General features: G+C 44.4%; 1 protein-coding gene across 8 annotated transcripts in view; it reads left to right on the top strand.

Annotated features, from left to right (window-relative positions):
• Positions 1 to 373: 373 nt before the first annotated feature.
• Positions 374 to 25,409, top strand: part of shc1 (SHC (Src homology 2 domain containing) transforming protein 1) — a 121,713-nt gene continuing 96,677 nt past the window's right edge. For 3 of the 8 annotated variants that reach the window (XM_072281817.1, XM_072281809.1, XM_072281876.1), the window contains exon 1: positions 22,290 to 22,423. Coding sequence is in view for 2 of the 8 variants with exons in the window: in XM_072281809.1 (XP_072137910.1) it covers positions 22,409 to 22,423 (15 nt within the window). In the remaining 6 variants the exon portion in view is untranslated. Of the gene's footprint in view, positions 502 to 9,201; positions 9,262 to 11,662; positions 11,881 to 22,289; positions 22,424 to 25,409 lie in introns of those variants that run through there. The other 5 variants (XM_072281826.1, XM_072281843.1, XM_072281861.1 and 2 more) reach the window with 4 other exon arrangements.

Genomic DNA, 25,409 nt, shown 5'->3' on the forward strand with positions numbered 1-25,409 from the left:
CAGGACTAACTGAAAGAAGAGCTGGTAAGAGATTCTTAGTATTGCTTTTATCTGAAAAGTTTATCTTTTGTGTTTGTCAGTATTTGTTTATATAGGGTTTTTTGAAAACTTCTATTTATTTTTCTGTAAATGCCCGCAAAGAAATGAACCTAAAGATAGCTTGCGTTATATGTAGTTTGAACTTTGCAGGAGGACTGCACTTCGCAGGGAGGACCCGGTCCTTTAAACAATCCATGACGTCACGGGCCAGCCCGGCCGCTCCACGTTGTCCCGCCCCTTGCTGTGGCGAGGAGGAGGAGGAGCCAAGGAGGCCGGGTGAGCGACGTCACTGGTCACGCCCCTCGGCCGGCCGCGTAGGCCCCGCCCCCCTCGCCGGAGCAGAAGGAGCAGGCGGAAGTGACGCAGAGAAGCCGAGCCGTTGGCCAAGCGGGCGCTGACCCCTTGGGCTCGAGCTCGGGGTCAGGGTTCAGCGTGTGGATTAAACGGCGGGCGGCGGAGTCGGTGAGTGGGGCAGATCGGCGGGTGTGAGGGTGAGGGTTGACCGGGACAGTGTGGGCACAGGGACGGGGAGCGGGAAAGCAGAGTGCAGCGGGAGAGGGGTGAGAGCGGATTGAAGCGGGGAATGGGGGAGGAGAGAGCAGTGTTGGGGGGGGGGTGCTGACATGTGGATAGAGGAGGAGACGGGAGAACCGGTCAGGAGCACTCATGACGAATGGTAGAAGCTTGTACGGTGTATAAAAAGGCACTTTAATCCCACTGCCCACTCCTTGAGCCTTGGCTTTTAAGTTGCTATCCACATCAACTATGGTCTTGCCCTCTCTGCTTGCTCTGGTAGTAAGTACTGGCCCCTGTTTGGGGGAGAACACAGAACTAAATAGTCTTTTCTTTGATATTGCTCTGGTGCTTTAACCAGTTTTACCTTTCTATGTGATCTGTCTGTGGCAGGAATGATGATAAACTCAACGTTTGACTTTTTGAGAATAAACATAATGACATTAGAGGAAGTTGAGAGAGAAAGGCATATAGTCGGAGCTAGTGCTGGGGTTTTTGTAGTGTGCTCAAGAATCTGATGGCACTGGGGAAGAAGCTGTTGTTGAACCTTAAGGTACGGGTCCTCAGGCCGTTGCATCTTTTGCCCGAGATTAGTACACAGCCCAGACGATGAGGGTCCTTCACGATAACTGTCGCCTTCCTGAGGTGTCATCTCTTGTTGAGATTCCCTCAGTGGTGGGGGGAGATGTACTGGTGTTGGAACTGGCTGTCCCACTGTTCTCTGTAGCCTCTTGTGTTCCTGTGAACCGGAATCAGTTTTATTATCACAGGTTATATTTACACGATCTAAGTGGCTCAGAGGTTTATGTACCTAATCTCCCTTATGAAAACCAAACCCACCATAGACAGCCCTTCGTCACAAGCATGACACCTCATGCTTTCTGAGCACCTTTTCTGTGAAGGTTCAAGTGACTGTAGAACCTGGTAACTTGAGCAACAAATTAACTGCTGGAGGAACTTGGTGGGTTGAGCTGCCTCTGTGCAGTGAGTTGGAAGGTGTAAGGGAATTCCTGATGCCCGGTTTCTTTGCAAGAAACTGACAATTCCTTTTTACCCCAGAGATGCTTGGTCTGCTGAGTTCCTCTTGGTTGCAAACTTCTCTGTGTGTCATGTTATCTTTGGATATTCTGGAAAATGGACTCCAGACCTCTCAATGTCCCAACATTTATATCACTTACCTTCTGTCTACCCATTTCCTTGCAAGATAAGCAAACTGCTGGAGAAACTCAGCAGACAGGCAGCACTTGTATAGGGGAAAGACAGTCAATGTGTTGGGATGAGACATTACAGTTTAAACACTTTAATCCATTTTTATAAAGCTGTTTACATTGTATATACATACTGGTATTTATGCACATTTACACCTCTGTTTGTTTATTTTTTATATAATTCTTTATAATTGTTGAATATTGTTTTTGTTGCATGTCGTGTCCTGTCCAACCCACCTCAGCAAATTCCTAATCCATGTGGGGTATATGGTGAATAATATTGATCCTTCATACGTCTTTACTTCAGCCCATCACCTCTGCTGAGTCCTCTGTCCATGTCCAGTCTTTCAAGTTGCCCCCAAGTAGAGCCCATCTTTACGTCATCTAGGTGAAGACCCTTCCTCTTCCAGGGATGAGTTTTTTGAGCTTCTGTAGTTCTGGGTTTTTATGGAATGGGGTTGTAAGCCCTATGCCCAACCCTCCTCCTTTCACAGCTGGGATGGAGCTGTCTATGGCAGAGTTTTAATACACTTGGACTGTCCTTTTTACCTGCCTGCTCTTGCCCCACTGAACCTAGCCTTTCATACCTTGACTCTATCTTGTTTCACCAGTTAAGTCCCTTCCTACCTATATCCGGTACACCTTGCATGCTCTCCACCAATTGAACAACTTCTGATTCCCCGCTCCTCTCTGTCTCTTCTTCGTATTGGACATCAAGTCCCCAAGCTTCCACTTCCCCATCAGGAAGACCTTGGGATTCTCATGTTTCTTTCTAGAGCATAAATGTAGTTAGTTCCCCTTTACTCGTGCTCTACTCTGTCTGGTGGAACTTGTGGTTACCCGAACAACTTCTCTTTTGATTTTTCCCACTTTCATTTTTAAAACAGTCCAAGTAAAGTGTGTAGGCATCGACTGCCTGACCTGTTGAGTTCTCTCTGTAGTTTGTGTTTTTGTTTCATATTCCTACATCTGAGGCTTCTTATCTCTGTCCTTGCTACGTTGGCCCTGACCTGCTGCAGTACCTTGCAGTTCTCTGGTCTGAATTCCTTTTGCTACTCAACATCCTCCTATGCTCTGGAACTTTATTTCCAGTCATTGTCAATTTGTGTATCATTTATCTTTATCTGTGTTGCCTACCTGTGATGCTTCTGCAAGCAAGTGTCTGTACCTCACTGTACTTGTGCACTGGCAAAAGATTTGATTTGTCTTCACTTTTGGTAGCTTTTATTTGGGGCCTTGTTCCTTGTGTTTACATTAACGCTGTTAAAAGCAAGGAGATTAGAATCTCACTACACGCTAACACTCCCTACCCGTTGGAATTCTTTGGGAAAATAACAGACAGGATTGGAAAAGGAGAGTTGGTGGATGCTGTTTGCTTGGATTTTTGAAGGCTTTGATAACGTATCGCATTTGAGACTTCTTAACAAGATAAGGGCCCATGGTATTACAGAAAGGAAGATTGGCTGACTGACAGCGGCAGAGAGTGGAAATAAAGGGGGCTTTTCTGATAAGCTGCCAGTGACAAATACTGTTCTGCATGGGTTGTGGTTGGGACCGCTTCTTTTCATGTTATATGTGGATGACGGCATTGAAGGTTTGTGGCCAAATTTGCGATGATGCAAAGATAGGCGGAGGGGAAAGTTGTGTTGAAGAATCGGGGGACTTAGACAGATTGAAAGAATGGGCAAAGAAGTGGCAGGTGGAATATAGTGTTGGGAACTATATGTTCATGCATTTTGGTAGAAGGAATAAAGGAGTAGTCTTTTTCCTAAATGGGGAGAAAATTCAAAAAATCTGAGGTGCAAAGGGACTTGGAGCCCTTATACAGGATTCCCTAAAGGTTAACTTGCAGATTGAGTCAGTGGTAAGAAGGCAAATGCAATGTTAGCATTCATTTTGAGTGGACTAGAATACAAATGCTGAAGCTTTATAAGGCATTGGTCGGACCGCACTTGCAGTATTGTGAGCAGTTTTGGGCCTGTTATTTATGAAAAGATGTGCAGGCCTACACAAGAGTGGATGTTTCCTGTAGTGTGAGAGTCTTGGACCAGAGGGCCATCCTCCTAGTTCAGCTAGTGTCTTAATCTAGGGTAAAACAACCCTCGGGTCGGCCAAACTTAAGACATCTTGTTTAGGTGGCTGCTGCGCAATGTGTCCCCTGTTACAAATCAGTACCACGAGATAACAAACAGTACGCAATATGTGATTAAACGATTGACCTTTGTAATTCTTAATTTGACTATATGGTTAGTAAAGAAACAAAAAAAAAGAAAAGGGCCTATTCTCATGAAACACTCTAATGAGCAACGTTGGAGCTCACGGTTCAGTCCACTGGTTTCCTGTCAACCTCCTTGGAGCATAGCCGAGCCTCGGACCCTCGCTCAAAGTCCACTAACTCTCTCCATTCGCATCTTCTCTCCGACAAAAGACTGCAAAATCCCTGCTCCTGGACTCACAAGAAAGAATAACATCCCTCTCATTGGATAGCCCACATTCCAAAGTCGTGTTATCTCTAGTCATAACCCAAACATTGCTGCTACAGAGAAACCATTACATTAGCAGTGAAACCTTACAGCATGTTACAGAGGGACAACCATTTAGAACAGGTGAGGAGTTTCTTTAGTCAGAGGGTAGTGAACCTCTGGAATTTGTTGCCTCAGGTAGCTGTGGAGGTATATATTGGGTATATTTAAAGCAGAAGTTGACAGGTTATTGATTAGTAAGGGTGTCAAACGTTATGCAGAGAAGGCAGGAGACTGGGGTTGAGGGGGAGAATAAATCGGCCATGATGGAATGGATGGAGCAGACTTAATGACCAAACTCTGCTCGTGTCTTTTACTCAAATTTGCTTTGATTGTCCTATTTAAATGAATTTATCACTTACCCTTTGCTGTTGTTGTGGGACATTGGTAACATCCATCCATGCTACCTCTTTCCTACCTCCGGCAGCATTTGATCTAGATTCAGATTAATTTATTTATCATATGTGCAACATGCTGTGTAATGCATTTTTTCTGTTAGGTCGGGGTTGACTATGGATGTTGTGTCCTAGCTGTCTGTGTTGCTAATCGAGCCAGGGCAATATGATATGGAGAGGAAGCTGTTGCCCATGCAGTCGGCTCCCCCCTTCCATGCAGCTGAATGACAGTGACTGATACAGCTTGGCACCAGGAGTTGCCAGTCAGCATCAAACTCAACGTAGGACTGTTTTAGGGACTCCAGTTCTGGATTTTTCCTCGGGGTTAACAACCAACACAACCTAAGGATGTGCTGAGAAAAGTCCGTGAGTTGCCACAGATTCTGTTGCCTACACAGCAAGCTCATAATGTTCAGCAGAACAACAGCAAAACAAGCCACATTCCTCCCTCCCACCCACGCACTCACATACACTGACAGACCGTCTCAGGGCCGGCAGTGGACCTGCAGACTTTTCCAGCAGGTTTACTGATTGGGGATTTAACATGATCTTTCTTTCACAAATCCATGGTGTCTATCCATTCCTGGCAAAAATGATCATTTATGACTTCTCTCTGAATGAGCTGAAGTGGAAGGGGGCATGGGGGTGTGGTGTGGGGAGAGAGGGGAGGTATGAAGGAGCTGGAGATGATAGCTAGAGAGGGAGTAGAAAGCAGGAAGTGCATTAACAGCAATGGGAAGGGTCGGCATTACACTTTACAGTGCCAACAACCTGGTTCAATTCCCTTCCCACTGCTGTCTGTAAGGGAGTTTGTATGTTCTCCCCGTGACTGTGTGTGTTTCCTCAGGGTGCTACAATTTCCTCCCACATTCCAAAGATGTCCAGGGTGCATGGGTGTAATCGGGCAGCATGGACTCGTGGGGCTGGAAGGGCCTGTTACTGTGCTGTGTCTCTAAATAAGCAAATAGTTGTGAGTATGCTATATTGGTGTCAGAAGCGTGACAACACTTGTGGGCTGCACTCAGCACATACTTGATGCAAGCCATGCATTTCACCGTATGTTTTGATGTGCATGTGACAAATAAAGCTAATCTAGGATCAGGATCTTTAATCTTTAGTATGTGGGTGAGCTGATGTGACTATGGGGAGAATAAAATTGGGATTAATGTGGGGTTGGTATGAATGAGTGCAAATGGTCAACATTGACTTAGTGAGCCTTAGAGCCTGTTAGCCTGCCGTACCTCTCTCTGGGACTGTGACTCATCCAGGGTTACATGTGGTCACAGGTAAAACATGCAAACTCCACAAAAAAATTACCAGATGTTGGTATTGAGCCTGGGCCACTGGAGCAGCTCTTCCAGCTGTGCATCTGCACTCCTGTGCTGGCATTGGAAAAGTCCCTTAGAGTCTTGTGCACCTTTCCCGGACGTTGGGAGTGAAAATCCCAATGACTGCTACTGAGTCACAGCCAATGTAGAAGTTTTAAAAGAGCTTTTCAGCTGTTTTTTTTATTGTGCAAGTGTGTTTATTTGAAAGATTATAGAGTTGTGAAGCAGGAAGTTGTTAGTGAGATTATTTCTGCGCTGGGTAATTCCTGGTAATTGCCTTGTCAACGAGCCAGATGCTGTCTCCTGAGTTCCAGCTGAAGTCTGAGGCCTTAACGTGCTCTCTGGTTGGGAGCACTCCTGTTCTGGTGGACTGATGTTAGGACTCATCAGCAGTCACTGATTGCAAATAATCTGCTTTTGTCTGCATGAAGCATGCACTGTCTCTGATGGGGATTGAGGTGGTTTCAGATCTTGGCTACCAGTTCGTTCGTGTTTCTCTCCCTGTAACGTGTGCGCCAGTGACCGTGGCGTGAAAGCATAGTGGTTAGAGTGCAGGTTTGGGATTCTAGATTAGTAATATACGTACTTTGAGCTTTGCTTTGAGGGTCAGTACAACATTGTGGGCCGAAGGGCCTGTACTGTGCTGTACTATTCTATGTTCTTTGTTTCCATGGGAGCCACTGGGTTGATGTTTTGGGATGGACAAGGAACAGCAGCTTTCCTTGAAGATTGAATAACCTGCTCTTGTTTCATCCCCTGAGGTAAAAGTTGTTTAGGAGTCACCTGATTCTGATGTGCATTTATGATGCTTCTCAAGAGTGACAGAAATGGTTTACAGCCACTGAAGTAACTGAGGTGTTTTTGTTGTGATGCCAATTACGAACCCCCACAAAACAGCAGTGCATTAATGGCTCAACCATCTGCTTTGGGAAGTATCCACTACCCGTGAAAATGGGATCTTTCACATCCATGCGAAAGAGCATGTAACCGAGAGGCTGTACTCCTAACAACACAGATTCTGAAGGTACTGGAAATACTGAGCATCATAGAGATGAGTAAACAGAGAATGTGAAGGTTCTCAGTGGGAAACCCCAACTGTTTATTCCCCTCCATAGATGCTGTCTGACGTGCTGAGTTCTCCCCCCATTTGGTGTGTTACCTCTAGTAACACTCCTGCAATGAAGGAATAGCCTGAATCTTTCCTCATGAAGGGTCTCGACCCAAAAAATCAACTGTTCATTTCTCTCCATGGATGCTGCCTGACCCCATAAATTCCCCTGGCATTTTTGTGTATTGCCATCTGAATCTTTTATCCTTGCATCTTTGGACAGCGTTTGGAGGTGGTTATACTTGTCTGAGGGAAACGTCCAAGAGCTGTTGGGGTGGGCAATTAGGTTTAAATGAGATGTGGGGCAAACATTTACACAGAGTGGTGAGTACCTGGAACAATCTTCTAGGAGTGGCAGTGGAAGCAGATATGATAGGATAGAATTAGACCATTCAGTCTGTGGAGTCTGCTCCACCATTCCATCATGGCTGATTTATTATCCCTCTCAAACTCATTTTCCTGCCTTCTCCCTGAACCTTTGATGCCCTCACGAACCAAGAACCTATCAACCTCCACAAGAGGCAATCTAGTGGACATATCAATATGGGGGGAATGGAAGGGTATGGTTAATATGCAGACAGGAAAGTTTTAATTGAATTCAGCATCATATTCGGCACAGATATTGTGTATCAAGAGTGTATTGAAGTGGCAGGCCCAGGTCTGAGAGCAAGAAGCGATCTGAGGTTTGGCCAATTTTAGCATCAGGCTGGAGGGGAGGGGAGCAACCGGCCGGGGTTCAGCTTGCTGCTAGGAGAGGTTTACTCATCTCTGTTGAACTGAAGCTGTGGCCTGCAACTGACAGGCTCCTTAGTTAAGCTGCCGTGGACTGACTCACTTTCTGAATGTTACTTGTTCAGTTTGATTGTTTGTGCAATTTGTTTTTTTTCTGCATTTTGGATGTTTGATAGTCTTTAATAGGTTTTATTGGGTTTCTTTGTTTTGTGGCTGCCTGTAAGGAGATGATTCTCAAGGCTTTGTGTAGTGTTTGTATACTTTGAAAAAAAACGGAAGACCTGTTTCTGTGTCTATAAGTGCCTACATCCTGCAAGTGTGTTGGTAGTTGGTGTTAGAAGTTGTTCATGCAAGCAATGCATTTCACTGTATGTTGTGATGTACATGTGATACATAAATTTGAATAAGAAGGTGTCATGGCAAAGACAAATCCATGCATGGCAGAAAAATTACTGCTGATATGGAGGGGCCACTGCACAGGATCCAAAAAAAGCTGCAGAAAGTGCCGACTGCCAGCTCCAGCATGAGCACTAACCTCCCCAGCATCGAGGACATCTTCAAAAGGCGATGCCTCAGAACGGTGGCATCCATCCTTAAGGACCCCCATCACCCAGGACATGCCCTCTTCTCTTCCCTACCATCAGTGAGGAGGCTCACGGTCTGAAGATACAATCAATATTTTAAGAGCAGCTTCTTCCCCTCCGCCATCAGATTTCTGAATGGTCCATGAACTATTTGGTCACTTTTTTGGCCACTAATAAAATTTAATGTGTATATATACATGCAAATTTATTTATTATTGTAGTTTATAGTTTTTATTATGTATTGCACTGACTGCTGCTGCAAAACAACACATTTCAATACCCATTCCAGTGATATTAAACCTGAATCTGAAAATTACTCTCTGATGTTTTAAGGCTCTGGAAACCAGGGTAACCATTACCGTATCTACTTCCGTGTGTGTGCGAGCTCTGTTGCCTGAGAAGCGTTCAACCCCTCTTCGAGTCTCCACGCCTGCCCCTCGGTCCCTTCCCTCTCCCAACGTCGTGTTCCTCGGTGTGCCGCCTGCTTCGAGTGCTGTGTGTAACCCAGAGACGCGGCCAGAACTGCAACAGGTTTAGAACGGGTGAGAGCGCTGCTGTGCTCTACCACTCAAAGGCTGTAGGCTGACCTTTAATGTTTCAGGGGCCACAGGCACCTGCAGTCTGAGAGTATCTTCAAGGCAGTGTTTACCTTGCTGTTTGCTCAATTGCTTTGTCTTTTGGCATTTGAAATGCATTGCTGCTGACTGACTGAAGGGTGCCTCTCCCTAAGTTTTGATAAGTTTTGTTTGTACGTTGGTCACTTCCGCCTTTCCGGTTTGCGAGGCGCAGCCTCTGCCGGTGTGATTTGCCCCTCAGCAAAGACTAGTCTCAGGTAAGGGTCGGCTCTGCGGGCCAACGCGGTTTACAGTCCAAAGCGTGGGTGGGAGTTGCAGCCAGAAATAGTTCACTGGAGAGGAGTTCGGTGGGGTTGTGCATCGAATGTGTGAAAGAAATACGAGGAGCCCGTTGCTTGGACTTGATCGGACGATTTGTATAATTACCCCCCCCCCCCATCTTCTTTCCCTGTCCCTTGTCTGCTTTTGACAGCTCTCAGTGTAATTTCTTGTTATCTGTCCGGGTTGTTTGGTCCCACAGTAGACAGGACTATTTCCATCGTTCTATAGGTGAACTTTGTAAATGTTTCGCAACTCTGACGCCAGCTGGGCTTTGTGTTCTGATTTTTTTTCAGTGTTAATTCCTATATTTTAGAGCAGTTAATGTAGCTCGGTAATTTTTGTAATGCCCAACTACTTCCTAATTATTGTAACCCACTCTGCGGATGTTTGAAATGCTCTCATTGCTTAGAGATGTGACATGAAGTGTGCCTTCCCCAGCTTTTACACTAAGATGGACTTGTTTTCATTGTATTCTTTCTTCTGAAAATGTTTAATTTATGGTTAATATTGTAAATTTCCTGTGAATGTTGCTTATAAAATGCTATCTGCCTGTGATGGTACTGCAAGTAAGATTTTCATTGCACATAGAGTCATAGAGCATTACGGTACAGAAACAGGTCCTTCAGCCCATCCAGTACGTGCTGGAATGTTATTCTGCCTAGTGCCATTGAACCACACTGAGACCATAGGCTTCCATATTTCTCTCGTCCATGTACTTATCCAAATTTCTCTTAAATGTTGAAATTGTACTTGTGCATGTGACGATAAACTCAACTTTGACTTTAATTATTGTTGTCTAGATTGTAGACCCAGTGTTACAGATAATAGATGTGATTTTTGCAGCGTGAGCATTGAAGGTTCTATTTATTAACATGTGAAATCCACATTGCCTGGATTGATTGGCAAGGCTTGTGACTGTGGACTAGTTTTGAGGGCCTTTGAGGTTCATGTTGTATGTGTTCCTGGATTCTCTTTTTTCCTGGTTACTCTTTTTTTGCTGCTTTTGAGTAGTTTGATCAGGGTGATCGATGCAGACTGGGGCATTTTGGCAAAGAATGGCCCTGCGGCCTGCATTGAATAGCGGCGCAGCCCCTGAGTGGATTAAACTTGGTTCGATGTTTGATATTCTATGTGTTGTTTGCTTGCTTTTTTACTGGTTGTGCAGTTTGTTTTTTTTTGCACGTTTGATGGTTTCTTGAAGAGGTTCCATGATGTTTCTATGTTTCGTGGGAGGGTGAATCTCCGAGATGATTTCTGTATAAATGTTTTGTTAATAAATGTACTTTGAATGTTTATTTAGCAGTTTACAAAATTAAGGGTGAGTAGATGGGGCACATATTGTGCTGTAGTCAAAGAGGGTATAGCTTTAAGCTAAGAATTTGGAAGTTTAGAGGGGATTGTTTTCACACAGTGGGTAGTTGGAATCTGAAATGAGCTGTCTGCGAAGTGGAGACAGACTCATGACATTTAAGAAGCATCCGGGCAAGCACTTGACTTTTCAAGGCAGAGAAGGCTACAAACACAATGGCTGCAACGTTTGGAATGCACGTAATGGGCTGAAGGACCAATTTCTTTGACTCAACAAGGAAGTAAATGAAAGTTGCAAAGCTGCAGAGGTTGGAAATCTAAAATAAATAAATTAAAAGTTCTGCAAACACTTATGCCTGGCAAAAGTTAGCAGGGAAGAAAAACCACTAACACCTTTTCATAGATGCTGCCTGACCTTCTGTGCATTTCCAACATTTAGCTATTGAGCATGCACCTCTCCTTTTCATCCAGAATGCTCTCTAATGCTATTGTCCTTTTAGGGATTTGCCTGGCGGGTATGTTGTTGTGTATGCTTGTCAAACATCTACTAGTCTTAATCAGATACGATCTCACTTTTCCTGTGAAAATACATTTTTATTGGTGAAGCAAGTCTTATCTACCTTTTATGACAGTGAAAATGATCTTTAATTCATATAGCTCAGTGACACACTCAGTGAGTACCCCCCTGGTTGTAGCACATTGGAACTTACCATATTAAGGTGCTTGTTACCGGAAGGGTGGGTGGGAGGGAGGGCGGAGGGATAAAATATGAAGATGGGAGGTGATCATTGGAAAACATAAAGGGCTGAAGAAGGAAATCTAATAGAGGAGAGTGGACCATGGTAGAAACGGAAAGAGGAGGGGAACCTGAGGGAGGTGATGGCAGATGAGGAGAAGTGAAGAGGTGGGCAGATAACCAGAATGGGAAATGGAAAAGTGGGGGGGGGGTGGAGAAATTACCTGAGGTTAGAGAAATTGATGTTCATGAGGCGTTACTTCACAAAATCTCACCTGGACTGTTCACACTAGCTGTGTGGCCAAAATAGCACAACAGCGTCTCTTCCACCTCAGGCAACTGAAGAAGTTTGGCATGATCCTGCAGATCCTCAAGACCTTCTACAGAGGCACCACCGAGAGGCACAGGAAATGCACCAACCTTGATCACTGACACTTCAGAGAGTGGTGCGGACAGCCCAGCGCATCTGTGGATGTGAACTTTCCTCCACTGAGGACATTCACAGCAGCAGGTGTGTAAAGGAAGATCACCCCAACTATAAACTGTTTCAGCTGCTTCCGTCTGGCAAGCAGTACCGCAACACTAAAGCCAGGATCAACAGGCTACAGGACATCTTCTTTCTACAAGCCATTTACATATAATTATTAAAAGCATTCACATGTCTGTTACATTGTGGCGGAGTCATAATGCAAAAAGTTTTACTTCCTCAGGTTAATGTAAGATTTAAATAAGTTGATTCAAATTCAAATTCTCCAACCTGAGTTTAGCCACATGTAGTGGAGACCATTGTCCAACATGTCGGAATGGGGATGGGAAGGATTCTCTGCAAGACATTTCAGTTCAGAGTAGTGTTTTCAGTAGTTAGTACAAAGTTTTAGTAACTTGGGTTATTAAACCCTACATTGAGCCTGATCAGAGCTCATGATTTCTGACCCTATCCTGGCACATTTTTTTCCAGCCTTGTTTAATTCTTCGCTTGCACACACTTCCTCATGCTGTTTTGGCTACGATGCAAGGAGGCTGTCGTGGGCAAAGAGTTGCAGCTAATCTGATGGGATTGTTTCCTCTTTGCAATTTGTTAATTGGTTGTTTATCCATGCCATCACACTTAATTAGTTCGCTTAGCATGGCTGCATCCTGGGCTTCTCTGAAAATGCCAGTGGTGTGGAACTCCCAGTCTGTGCAGGAATATTGGAGATGCAAGAGACTGCAGAATCTGGAGCAGCAGAAAATCTGCTGGAAGAACTCAGTGGATCTAAGATAGAGATTGTCGACATTATGTCATAACCCTACATCGGGACTGACAAACATCTAACCTTCCCTCATCCACCCCCACAGATGCTGCTCAACCAGCTGAGTTATTTATGTTTTAGTTACAGCTACAACACAGTAACAGGTCCTTCCAGCCCAAAGGGCTCGCACTGCCCAATTACACCCATGTGACCAATTAACCTGCAGACCTGTGTGCCTTTGGAATATATAAGAAACCCACGCGGTGACAGGGAGAACATATAAGTTCCTTATAGACAACTGTGGGAATTGAACCGGGGTTACTGGGATTGTAATAGTGTTAGGCTAACCACTACGCTACCCAGTCACCCTCTGGAGTTCCTCCAGCAGATTCTTTGTACATTGGGGCATTTCTCTGCTTGGGAAAAAGGTAGAAAAATCAGCTTTCTAATTGCCCCACATTGCCAGAAAATAATCTATTTGTTGTTGACTGAAGGTCCATTCAAACTTCGGTCAATATTACACTTTTCAAATGAGTTGTTTCTTATGTCCTTATCAATAACTGTAAGATTAGGATTTCCTGCCCTCGTCATTCAACAGCTATTGTGGAACATAGGAGTGTGAGGGGCGATCTGATGTAAGGACATAACAGTATAAGAGGTATAGATAGAGCAGATGGTCAGAGTCTTTTTTTTCCCCCCAGATAGCAACATCAGATACTGGAGGATATAGGTTTAAGGTGAGAGGGGGAAATGTTTCAAGGAGATTAACATAGTCATAGTGCACTACAGCACAGAAACGGATCTTCTGGCCCATCTAGTCTGTGTCAAACTATTGTTTTGCCAAGTCTTATCGACCTGCTCCTGGAACATAGCCCTCATACGCTCCAACCCATATACATCCAAACGTCTCTTCAGTGTTGCAGTTCATCCCACATCCGCTGGCAGCTCATTCCAAGCTCTCACCACCCTCTGAGTGAAGTTCTTCCTCAGGTTCCCCTTTCACCTTTCATCCTTAAGCCTGGCCTCTAGTTCCAGTCTCACTAAGCTCAGTGGAAAAAGCCTGCTTGCATTAATGAGACAAGATTTTTTTTTTAAGCACAGTTATAGGTGCTTGAAATGTTCTGTCAGGGGAGGTGGTAGACACAATAGCAATGTTCAAGAGACATTTAGGCAGGCACATGAACAGATGGGAAATAGAGGGATATAGACCATGTCAGGGCAGATGGAATTTGCATAGATTAACATCGTCCTGTTCCTTACCTGTATTATTCCATGGTCCACAAGTGGTGCTCTGGCCTATATTACAAAGGAGTTGGACTGCAAGGGAAAATAAGTCTTGGTGAAGCTGCCTCTGGAGCACTGAATGCACCTTCTGCCTCCATACCCAAGGAAGGGCGTACCTACAAGACTCAGTCTTTGGATTTATTCATACTGGGCAGCAGCTGCAGGTTGTTCTCGACACATCTCAGACCATTGGTCATTGATACAAACAACACACTTCACTGTATGTTGGAAGTTCAAGTTTAATTGTCATTCAACCATCATATGTATAAAGCTAAGCAGAACTTTGTTGCTCCGGGACTGAGATGCAAAACACAGTACATCTAGTTGCACATAGCACATACACGTAGTTACGATAGCACATATGGGGAACGTCGACTCAGACCTTGAGGCCTGCGTCAGGCATTTTCATGCCTTACAAGGTGCAGATTGGAAGTCTATGGACTATAGCACATATAGCCACAAAATAATAGCCCAAGCCCCTGAGTGCCATGCCCTGAAGATTGATGGTGCATGGGGTGTTGTTCTGGAGCCACCTTGCTATAAGGACAAGCACACAGCATTTCCTCATCTCACGCTGGGTCAGCTGCAGAGAAAGGCAATCCAGCTTGTCTTTCTGTGACAAATGATTTCTGTAGCTTCCTCCTGCTCCCTGTACTCTGACATTCAGGCCTCTTGCACATGCTTGCTTTAGAGTCTACAGGAGGCACTGTTGCTAAAAGGCAGCATCCAGCATCAAAGATGTCCCACCATTCAGGCAGTGACAAATACCTTTGGGTAGTGATTTGTGAATTCCTTTGGGATAACGTTCCATTACCAGAATTTCTATAATGTAAGAGTCGCCTGTACAAGCATGCTGGTGTGCTCAGGGTCTGAACTTCCAAATTGTGGGGAGAGGTGGGAAATGCCATGAACTGTGGTCGTTGTTTTGTAGCTGTTGAATAAGCCAGTGTTGAATCAGATTAAACTTGACTTTTCCAACCATCTGATTTCAGTAGTCATGTCTTCTCTGTGCCAGAACCTGTGTGTGACGCATTCCTTTGAAGAGAAGGAAAAAGAAATGACCCTTGGAATTAAGCATGAGTTAAACATTCACCACTGCAAAGAAAAGTGGAAGGCAGAAATGCTGAATGATGCATTAGTGCAGCTGTGAGACTTTATGTTCAAGGCACTAGCTGTTGCAATTTTCTTGTGGTCATTTTCCTTATCGTTCTCAAACCCATTCTCTTGTCTTCTGTCAGTAACCTTTGATACCCTTACTAATCAAGAAACTATCAACCTTCGCTTTAAATACATCTAATGACTTAGCCTCTATAGCTGTCAGTCGCAATGAATTCCACCGATTCACCAACTCTTGCTAAATAAATTCCTCCTCACTTCTAAAGGAATGTCCTTGTATTCTGAGTCTATGGCCTCTGATCCTAGACTCCCCCACTATAGGTAATATCCTCTCCATGTCCCACCTAACCTCTAAGTTCATCTGACTCTGCCATTCATACCCTGACTTGTACTAGCCCTCTTCTCAGTTCTCACTGACTTTCATCAGTCTGGGTCTGGCAACCCAGCACGTTATAAAATAATTTTGAAGGCTTTTCTATGGCCTGATCATCTCCCTATCTCTGTAATTTCCTCCTGCTCCCTGCCCTCTGACATTCAGGCCTCTTGCACATCCCTGCTTTAAAATCTACAGAACATCTGTCGAGGCATTGCTGCTAAAAGGCAGCATCCAGCATCAAAGATGTCCCACCTTCTGATAGATACCATCAGACAGAAAATGGAGAATTCTAGAGGAACTCAGCAGGTCTGGCAGCATCTCTGGAGGGGGAATAAACAGTCGACATTTCGGGCCAAGGACCTTCACCAAGACTGGTCTTGGCCTTGTCCCATTGACTGCTTATTCCCCATCATATACACTGTCTGACTTGCTGACTTCCTCCAGCATTTTATTGTGTGTTACTCAAGGTTTCCAGCATTTGCATTTTCATTGCTCCTGTGGACACATGGACTTGCACTTATTACCATAAACTCGACTTTGACACTCAGTACCAGGCAGCACATGTGGAGAGATCAGGTAACATCTTAGTTCAGAGATTGTTGGAATTTTTTTAAGCTTCTCTGGTCACAGAAATGGTGCCACCCATCTTTTAAAAAGACAGCTAATGTGGTACCTTACCTTAAGAAGGGAAGCAGCCATAAGCCAGGTTATTGTAGAATCTGATATCAGTGGGAAATAATTTTAACGGAATTAACCTGCATTTGGAGAGGCAAGAATTGGCTGGGGATAGTCAGGCAAAGTTTTGTTTTGGCGAAAGTTATGAGGAGAGACCGCAAGACCCTACAGAGGATAGTATAAACCACTGAGGGGATCACTGGGTCTCCCCCATTCCTATTTGTGACATTTACCACGTGCGTTGTAGGCAAAGGACCCGAAGCATCCCACAACCTCTTCGACCCACTACTGTCAGACAAGAGGTACATCAGCATCAGGACTAGAACTGCCAGACTGGGAACAGCTTCTTCCTTCAGACTGTGAGACTAATGAATACCCTGTCACCATTGAGATCTCACCACTAGGACAGAGAATTGTTTACTATTTACCTGTGCTGCACACTGCATGCAATTTGAATTATGTTTTGTTTTATTTTTGGTAATATTTTGTTTTATGTGCTGTGTATGATATGTTTTGTGGGTGCACTGTGGTCTGGAGGAATATTTCATTTGGTTGTATAAATGTACAGTCAGATGACAATGAACTTGAACCTGTTTCCAGTTACAAAGACTGGAATTCCTTCCTTGAATGTATCCACATCCATTCACTCAAACCTTTTTTATGTCATGGAGCCTTAGGCTCGAAGGGCCAAATGGCCTACTCCTGCACCTATTTTCTATGTTTCTATATTTACCGTTACCTAAGGGGCCCGTTGTCCCCAGTTTGGGAACCCTCTGCTTGGTTCATCTGGGATGAAGTTTCCGCTTGCCTGTCCCCTCCTCTCTCTCTCTCTGCAGCTTTTGTGTCATATTTGACAACACCCTGGGACAAACTCGGTTCTGTTTGTACCCTTTTAAAGGCCCCTGTATGAAGGAGTGTTCCATTGCTGCAATGACCAGGTTTGGAACATCCACATCCTTCCAGCTCTGCCAAGCAATATCTGGGAAGTAAATCTTTTGCAGTTTTGCCGCCCACTGTGGAAGATTGACCACCAAAAAAGATTATTCAATGTTTTCCATTGGAGCTACTTGATAGATTTGAGGACTGATGTCGAGGCTTTGTTGCAGAAGAGGTTTATCAGCATGCTGCCTGGATTAGAAGGTGTGTTACTTTGGATTTCAAGCCTCTGCAAATTCTGTTTATGGTCTCATCACCACTGCTCTGTCTTAGTAGAATGTGAGCCTTAATCTTGTGCTCCAGTCTCTGGGGAGGGGCTCACACAAAGTCAAAAATCGAAGTTGATTTTATTGTCATCTGCATAAGTTCATGTGTGCACAGGTACAATGAAAAACTTACTTTCAGCAGCATCACAGGCTCATGGCATCAGATACACAACATTCATAACAAAAAAATCAAACATAAATTATACAAGAAAGAACACAATTAGATTATGAAGACACGCAGTTCTCTTTTATCGTCATTTAGTAATGCATGCATTAAGAAATGATACAGTAGAAGATGACAAAGTCCATTTTTAGGTCATAATATTCCTCATAATGTTGAATGGCACAGTAGTGCAGTGGGTAGTGTAACACTATTACAGTGCTAGCACCACCCGGCTTTAATCCTGCTGCTGTCTGTAATGAGTTTGTATGCTCCCTCCAAAGTCCCACACCACCAGGTTCGCTACTTCCTTTCAACCATTTGGTTCTCGAGCCAATCTACACAACTTTAATCATAACACTTTGGTCACTTACACCAAAACTGGACTTTGCTGCTTTTTTTTGTTGTAATCGTGTCCTTTCTTGTTTAAAAAATTAGATTGTGATTAGCTTTATTTCACATGTATATTGAAACATCGAGGCATACAGTGAAATGAGTTGTTCGTGTCAAATTGAATTAGCAATTACTGTGCTGGGGGCAGCCCCCAAGTGTCACTTTCAGCGCCTACATGGCATGCCCACAGTTCACTAATCCTAACCGTATGCCTTTAGAATGTGGGAGGAAACCAGGGCACCCAGGGGAAGGCCATGGAGAATGTAGACTGCAGTGGGAATTGCACCCTGATTGGCGATCGCTGGCAGTGTAAAGTCATTGCGCTAACTGCTGTGCTGCCATGCTGCCCCAATTTATTAGACATAAATTCTGTCTATATTTGTTTTTCTTGTAAGTGCTACTTGTCTGATGCTGTGTGTCTGTGTTGTTGCTGCAAGTTTTTCCATTACACTCGTGTACATTAATTGTGCATATGACAGTAAACTCAACTTTGACATTTACAACCTGATATTTACATAGTAGATGTGCTGTAAAGAGCTCAACTGTTGGCACTCGTGACAGGATTGAGGGACCCGTAGCTGCCTGTGGCTGTTGCAGGTTGGCACAGCTCAGAATAATCTGGGTTGAGAGAAGGTGCAAGCACAAAGCCACATGAACTTTGCATTTTAAAGTGGTCTCTTTGGTCCTTTACTGCTGAGCCATGCTTTGTGCTTACTGTGCCCTCCTTTGAACCACTGTGCTGGCTGTTATGTTGCATCCTCCACAGCTTCAGGAGAAGAATGGTGTGAGCCCTCCAATGCTACTCCTGGTGGATATTTTCAAAAAGTTCATGATGGTATCCCTAAGATAATCCAGGCCCTTTGGCCCACAGTCCATGCCAAATATAACCACCTATTTGCTCTAATACTGCATTAGTTTTTTAAAATCCTGCCCACATTCCCATTTATCCCCCACCCAAGCAGTAGTAGTCATTTAGCAGCAGCCAGTTAACTCATAGAAGATCCAAGCCCAGCCACAAAAGCAGGAGGGGTTGTAAAAATCCACGGCTACAGAAGCGCCAACAGAAGCCAAAGACCTCATCTCTGGGTGAAGAAGGATCTTCGATAATGGGCTACATGATAATTTGAAAGTCTGGCTCAGGAAAGGAGACTCTGGCAAGCTGCTGTCGGCAGCATATGCCCCAGTAGAGGATGATGGGATAAGAGGAATTTACTCACGGATCCCACATGTCGTTGGGATGTAGGAGGATACTGGAAAACCTGCAGAGTCATATAGGCAGATCACAGTGGTGCCCCTCAGGGAAGAATAAATAAACTCCATGCATGCTGCTGCAGCCAGAGATCGGATTTGAACCTGAATTTCCAGTTTTGTGAGGTAGCTGCCCAGCCCCTGTGCCACCCTGTTCCCTTCCCATCCCGTATGCCCAGAGCATTATTCTGGTTTTACAGTCCCAAGGTGCACCACAGAGTGACCGACCATTCATTTCAGTGCCAAGCCCAACTCAGTGGCTAAATAAATGTTCAAATGGCTAATCATTGTGGAAATAACTAACATTCCCATTGTTGTCTCGTATAGAAAATGCCTTGCCAGACTCATGGGAATATTACAATACAGCTCATAAAACACAGGAGCAGAATTAGGCCATTTGGCCCATCGAGCCTGCTCTGCTCATCAAAGTTGCTGGTGAACGCAGCAGGCCAGGCAGCATCTCTAGGAAGAGGTACAGTCGACGTTTCAGGCCGAGACCCTTCGTCAGGACGTCCCATTCTGATATGTCTATCCATGGCTTCCTCTACTGTAAAGATGAAGCCACACTCAGGTTAGAGGAACAACACCTTATATTCCGTCTGGGTAGCCTCCAACCTGATGGCATGAACATTGACTTCTCTAACTTCCGTTAATGCCCCACCTCCCCCTCGTACCCCATCCGTTATTTATTTATCTTTTATTATTATATATATTTTTTTTCTCTCTCTCCTTTTTCTCCCCCTGTCCCTTTCACTATACTCCTTGCCCATCCTCTGGGCTTCCACCCTCCCCCTTTCTTTCTCCCTAGGCCTCCTGTCCGTCCCATGATCTCTTCATATCCCTTTTGCCAATCAACTTTCCAGCTCTTAGCTCCATCCCTTCTCCTCCTGTCTTCTCCTATCATTTTGGATCTTCCCCTCCCCCTCCCACTTTCAAATCTCTTACTATCTCTTCTTTCAGTTAGTCCTGACGAAGGGTCTCGGCCCAAAACGTCGACTGTACCTCTTCCTGTAGATGCTATCTGGCCTGCTGCGCTCACCAGCGATTTTTATGTGTGTTGCTTGAATTTCAGCATCTGCAGATTTCCTCGTGTTTGCAATGGTAACCCTTGATGTCCTAAAGATGTTGGCCAGGCTAGGACCATACAGTGGTGTAGCTGGAGACCTGAATTCAAGCCTGATATCTGGTGTAATCCATGTGGAGTTTGCATGTTCTTCCTTGTCCAGCCTGGCTTCCCTCCCCCCTCCCATACACAAGGGATCAAAAGGTTAATTGGCTGCTGTAAATTGCTCCACATGCCCGTGCATGAGTGAGGGGCCGGACCTGTGGAGTGGGGGAAGATGGAACTTGGAACAGTGCAGCTGAAAATTGAGGAGCATAAACTCAAAGAGGCAGCTGCTGCAATATCTCACATTCCATGTGTAACAAGGTGAATCTAGAGATACAGGTAGAAGAACATTGAACGTTACTCGGTGTTGTGCAGATCTATGTAAACCTACTCCAAGATCAATCTAACCCTTCTTTCCTACACAGCCCATAACGTTCTGTTCTTCTATCATCTGTGTGGCTTTCTAAGAGTCACTTAAATGTTCCTAATATATCTGCCTCTACTATCATCCCTGGCAGTGTGTCCCAGACACCCACCACCCTCTGTGTGATTTAAAAAAAAATCACACCTCTAAACTTCCCTCCACTCATCTTAAAGGATATCCTTTGGTATTGATCATTGCCACCTTATAATAAAGATGCTAGCTGTCCACTCTCTGTCAGCCTCTTATAACCTTATACACAGTTGATGAGAATAGTAATTGGGATTGATGCAGTGTAAATAGGTGGTTGATGGTAAGGATAGACTTGATTGCTTGAATTCATTCCTTGAATGAATTTATTAAGAAGCCACAGAACCAAGATTCTGAATCAATAGATCCTTGCTTTGGCACATTAAGCTAGTCCTGTTTGATGAATCTCATGAAGGATCATTGGCCTGAAATATGAGCAATATAAATAAAACAAAGTGTGGAAATACTTAACAGGTCAGGCAGCATCTGTGGAGAAAAAAAGAAAAGTTTTTATGCCAGTTCTGTAACTCTTCATTGGAATTTCTGGACTCTCCAAGACTGGGTTGGCATGTGCATGTGAGAGAGAGAGAGGGAGGGAGGGAGGGAGAGAGGGAGGGAGGGAGGGAGAGAGAGAGAGAGAGAGACTGACTGACTCTGAAGAAATTCAGGCATTGTCCTTTGGAGGAGAACAAACAGTTAATGTTTTGGGTTGAGACCCTTCATCAGGACTGGAAAGGAAGGGAGAAGAAGTCAGAATAAGGTGGTGTATAGAGGGTAGGGAAAACAAGCTGGCAGATGAGGCTGGGTGGGGGAGGGGAGATGAAGTAAGAAGCTGGAAGGGGGCAGTGGAAGAGGTAAGGGCTGAAGAAGGAATCTGATAGGAGAGAACAGTGGACCATGTCTTTTGCCCCATCCTTTCCAGTCCTGATGAAGGGTCTTGGCCCAGAATGTTGACTCTTTATTCCCCTTCATAGAAGCTGCCTGACTGAGTTCCTCCAGCATTTTGTATGTATTACTCAGGATTTCCAGCATCTGCAGAATCTCTTGCTTGATGTCCATTTTCTCTGCAATGAAACGGAATCACTTTATCTGAAAACTGTGGTGATCCACAGTTCCACTTTCTTCTCCACTGCTGCAACAGACGGTTCTGACAAAGGATCTTGAACTTGAAGTGTTAACTCGCTATCTTTCTCCAGAGATGCAGCCAACATGCCGAGCATTCCCAGTATGTTCTTTTTGTTTTTTGCACTTCTAGATACGCACTGGCTTGTCGGCTGTGTGCAGAGCTGTTTTAAAAAGTTGTGAAGTGGTGGGGGTGGTGAGCGGTTGTTGGAAAGCCCAGTGCCCTGCCCATGTAATAAAAGGCTATGCAATGTGATTGAAACCACTTGCTGCTGTTTGCTTGCAGACTCTTTCCACGTTTACACTGGAATATGAGCTTGCTTTATGCTACTGGATTAGATCCAGCACTGATCCAAAAGAAAGACTGACGTGAAGGTTTTTTGTTTGGCATTCAGCAGGGCCAGAGTAATGTTATGGGAACAGAACTGTTACTCAATATTGGAATAATCATCAGCAACAGTGCTGACTCATATCGAGTGTTGCATAGTGTTACTTGATACCCCAGGGTTGTGTTTGTGAATAAGTTTGTTGGTTGGGGTGGGTTAAGAATCTGGTCTCGTGACCAGATACCATATGATGTTTGTGCATCTGTTCCTCAAGAGAAGACAGGACTTTACAAAGTGCTGTGAGCAGCTCTCAGACCAACCACTTGTGTGCTGCTTTTAAACAGGCATGGGAGATTATCAGGTCTGTTTGGTTTGCATATTTTTTTTAGATCTGTCATGACAAATTCCTCTCCTGTCATTTCAGAGAAAAGGTTTTAAAAGACATCTTTTTCTCTTTCTCTCAACCTCCTTTCCCGCCCTCCCTCCTTCTCGTTCAAATCCAACAGCAGGATATTTAAGAACGTGCTTGCATTTGACTTTTTATAGCTCATTTTTCCAGAACCTCTCACATCAGGCTTTCTTAGGTTTTCACTTTTTTTTAGCGTTTTCTCCTTCATCACTGACAAGTGTGCTGTACGGTTTTACACCTTTTGGGAAGAGGGTGGCCTTAAGGGGTTTGCTGCTTGATCTCTGCGACACAGCGTGAGGGAGCGTTAGCCGCTGGTGGTTCTGGCAGAGGACTTTCCTCCTTCTGTGTTGGTAGACAGGATGCTGAGTTGGAATGGTAAAACATAGAGCGCAGAAGGGGGTCTATCATCATTAGACCCATGTGTCTGCTTTCCTGCCTGTGATCTTGGAGGTGGTTTTTGGAATACAATGTGAGGAGGGTTGTTGTTCTTCCACGATGCAGTGCTCTGGTGAAAATCTTCGCGCACAGAGGGAGGTCAGTCATGCTTCCACACACCGCCCTTGCCCTTAAGCGCCCAGTCGGCTTTTTAAAGGATTTGGCTTCTTCTGCCCTTCCAAGCCAAGGTTCCAGGGACAGCACAGCGGGTTGAGCTACTGCTGTGCGGCACCCAGCGACCTAGGTTGAGTCCTGACCTCCAGCACTGTGTAGAGTTGGGGGTGGGGGATGGAGTGGGAGTTAATGGGAACGTGAGGGGAATGAAATGGGATTAAATTAAGGCTGTGGTAAATGGGTGCATGGCGGGCCAGCATGTTCTCATTGGGCTGAAGAACTTGTTTCTATACTTATCCAGAGTTAGCAGCCTTAAATGTATGACCACTGCGTTTTGATCTGGGGTGATTTTTCTTTGTCACAACTTTTTCCCTGCAGAGCAGCCTGACCTCGTTGATTGTGTGAGTGCAGTAGCTGAGAGTGGTCTGTCTTGTTGCCTTGTTGCCTCGAGTTACTTACTAATGTCAGTTTCTGAAGTGTTTGCCCACGTTTTATAAATAGGTCAAAGTTTTGTGTAGAGTCCTTTCACTAAGGGATGGTTTACTGTTATATTTTGTCACTGGAGCTGGCTTTATACCATGAATACAGTGAGCCACAGTCTCGGTGTTGGGAGAATTCACTGAAGCCTAGAAAGCAACAAGCCAAGGAAATAACGCCAACCCTACACAATGTAAAACCAGTACGTCCCCACAACGTTTCTTTTCCCATATTATTTTGGCTGCTGACAGAATCGACTCACAGGCCTCTTCCTGTTCTAAGCGATTCTACGCTTGTGGCTTCTGTCAGTAGAATTGACAGCATTTCCTAATTCTGGCCAGATGCGTTTGAATTTTTTTTTGCTCCTTTTGTGGTTTAATTCCTTCCTGTTGTCTGTCTGTTGGATATCCTGGGACAGACCCTTTATCTTTGACAAACTTTTACAGATGCATAGTGGGGAGTATCCTGACTGGTTGCATCACGGTCTGGTATGGCAGCACCAAAGCCCTAGAACAGAAAGGGCTACAAAAAGCAGTGAACGCAGCCAGGCCATCACAGAAAAAGCCCTCCACACCAATGAGCACAACTACTAGGAGCCACTGGAGTTTTGTAGAGTGAGGGAGTTGCAGACAGAAAAGACTCACTGAGTGAACTGGCCACCAAGCAGCCAGAGGAAGTGGTTGAGGCAGGTACAATTATATATATTAGAATTTCTTAGATTTCTGTCAAGTTGGCACAACATGGTAAAGGAACAGCTCAAAAACGTAGCTGTTAGAGATCTGAACTAAAAACATAGAATGTTGGAAACACTCTGCAGATCAGGCAGCATCTGTGGAGAAAGAGAGAGAGAGAAAATCAGGTGTAATGTTATTTGAAGAAGGGTGTTCAGCCTGAATTGTTATTTGGTTTTCTTTCAACAGGTGCTACCTGACCTGCTGAGTGTTTCCAACATTCCCTAGTTTAGGGTCACCCCACAGCCTTGTTTGCGCAGGGCTGGCAAGACCAGTTGCAAAGTTCCTTCTTGGGCTGCATTTCTCATCCTCCAGAGCATCAGTCGCTGCAGTTTGACTGTCTGTGGTACCTAGTTTGCAGAGTTCTGTAGCCAAGTGTTTAAATAATATTATTTTACATTGGAGATTGTTAACGTCCAGAGTCAGGTGTTGGCATTAGTTTATCACTGTCACATACACTGAGATACAGTGAAAAGCTTGTCTTGCAGGCTGCTCATGCAGATCAAATCATTACACAGTACATTGAGCTAGAATAAGGTAAAACTAAACTAATGGAAAAGCCACCAAAAAGGATTCCACAGTAATAAAGCAATTAGTGTTCCACTATTACAGTGCCAGTCATCAGAGTTTAATTCCTGCTGCTGTCTGTAAGGGAGTTTGTACGTTCTCCCCTTGATCGTATGGGTTTCCTCCGGGTACTCCATTTTCTACACACATGTATGGATTAGAGTTAGTGAGCTGTGGGCATGCTATGTTGGCGCTGGAAGTGTGGCAACACTTGGCCAGTATAATCCTCACAGATTTAATTTGACACTAATGACATATTTTACTGTATGTTTCAATATTTCAATGTACGTGACAAATAAAGCTAATCTTTATAATCTTAATGAAAAAGTGCAGTGCAGCTAAGTGATAAAGTGCAAAATCATAATGAGATAGATTGTCAGGCCAACAGAACATCTTATCGTAATGGAGGTTCAAGAGCCTGATAACAGTGGAACAGAAACTGTCAGAATCATAATCGGGTTTAATATCACAGGCAGAGGTCACAAAATTTGTTGTCATTGCGGCAGCAGTACATTGCAATACATAATAAAAACTATAAAAATATAAATACATTTAATGGGTAGTGAAAAAAGGGGGAAAAATACTGAGATAGTGTTTGTGAATTCATTGTCCAT

Source organism: Mobula birostris, chromosome 2, assembly GCF_030028105.1.
Source record: "Mobula birostris isolate sMobBir1 chromosome 2, sMobBir1.hap1, whole genome shotgun sequence".
Classification (NCBI taxonomy): domain Eukaryota; kingdom Metazoa; phylum Chordata; class Chondrichthyes; order Myliobatiformes; family Myliobatidae; genus Mobula; species Mobula birostris.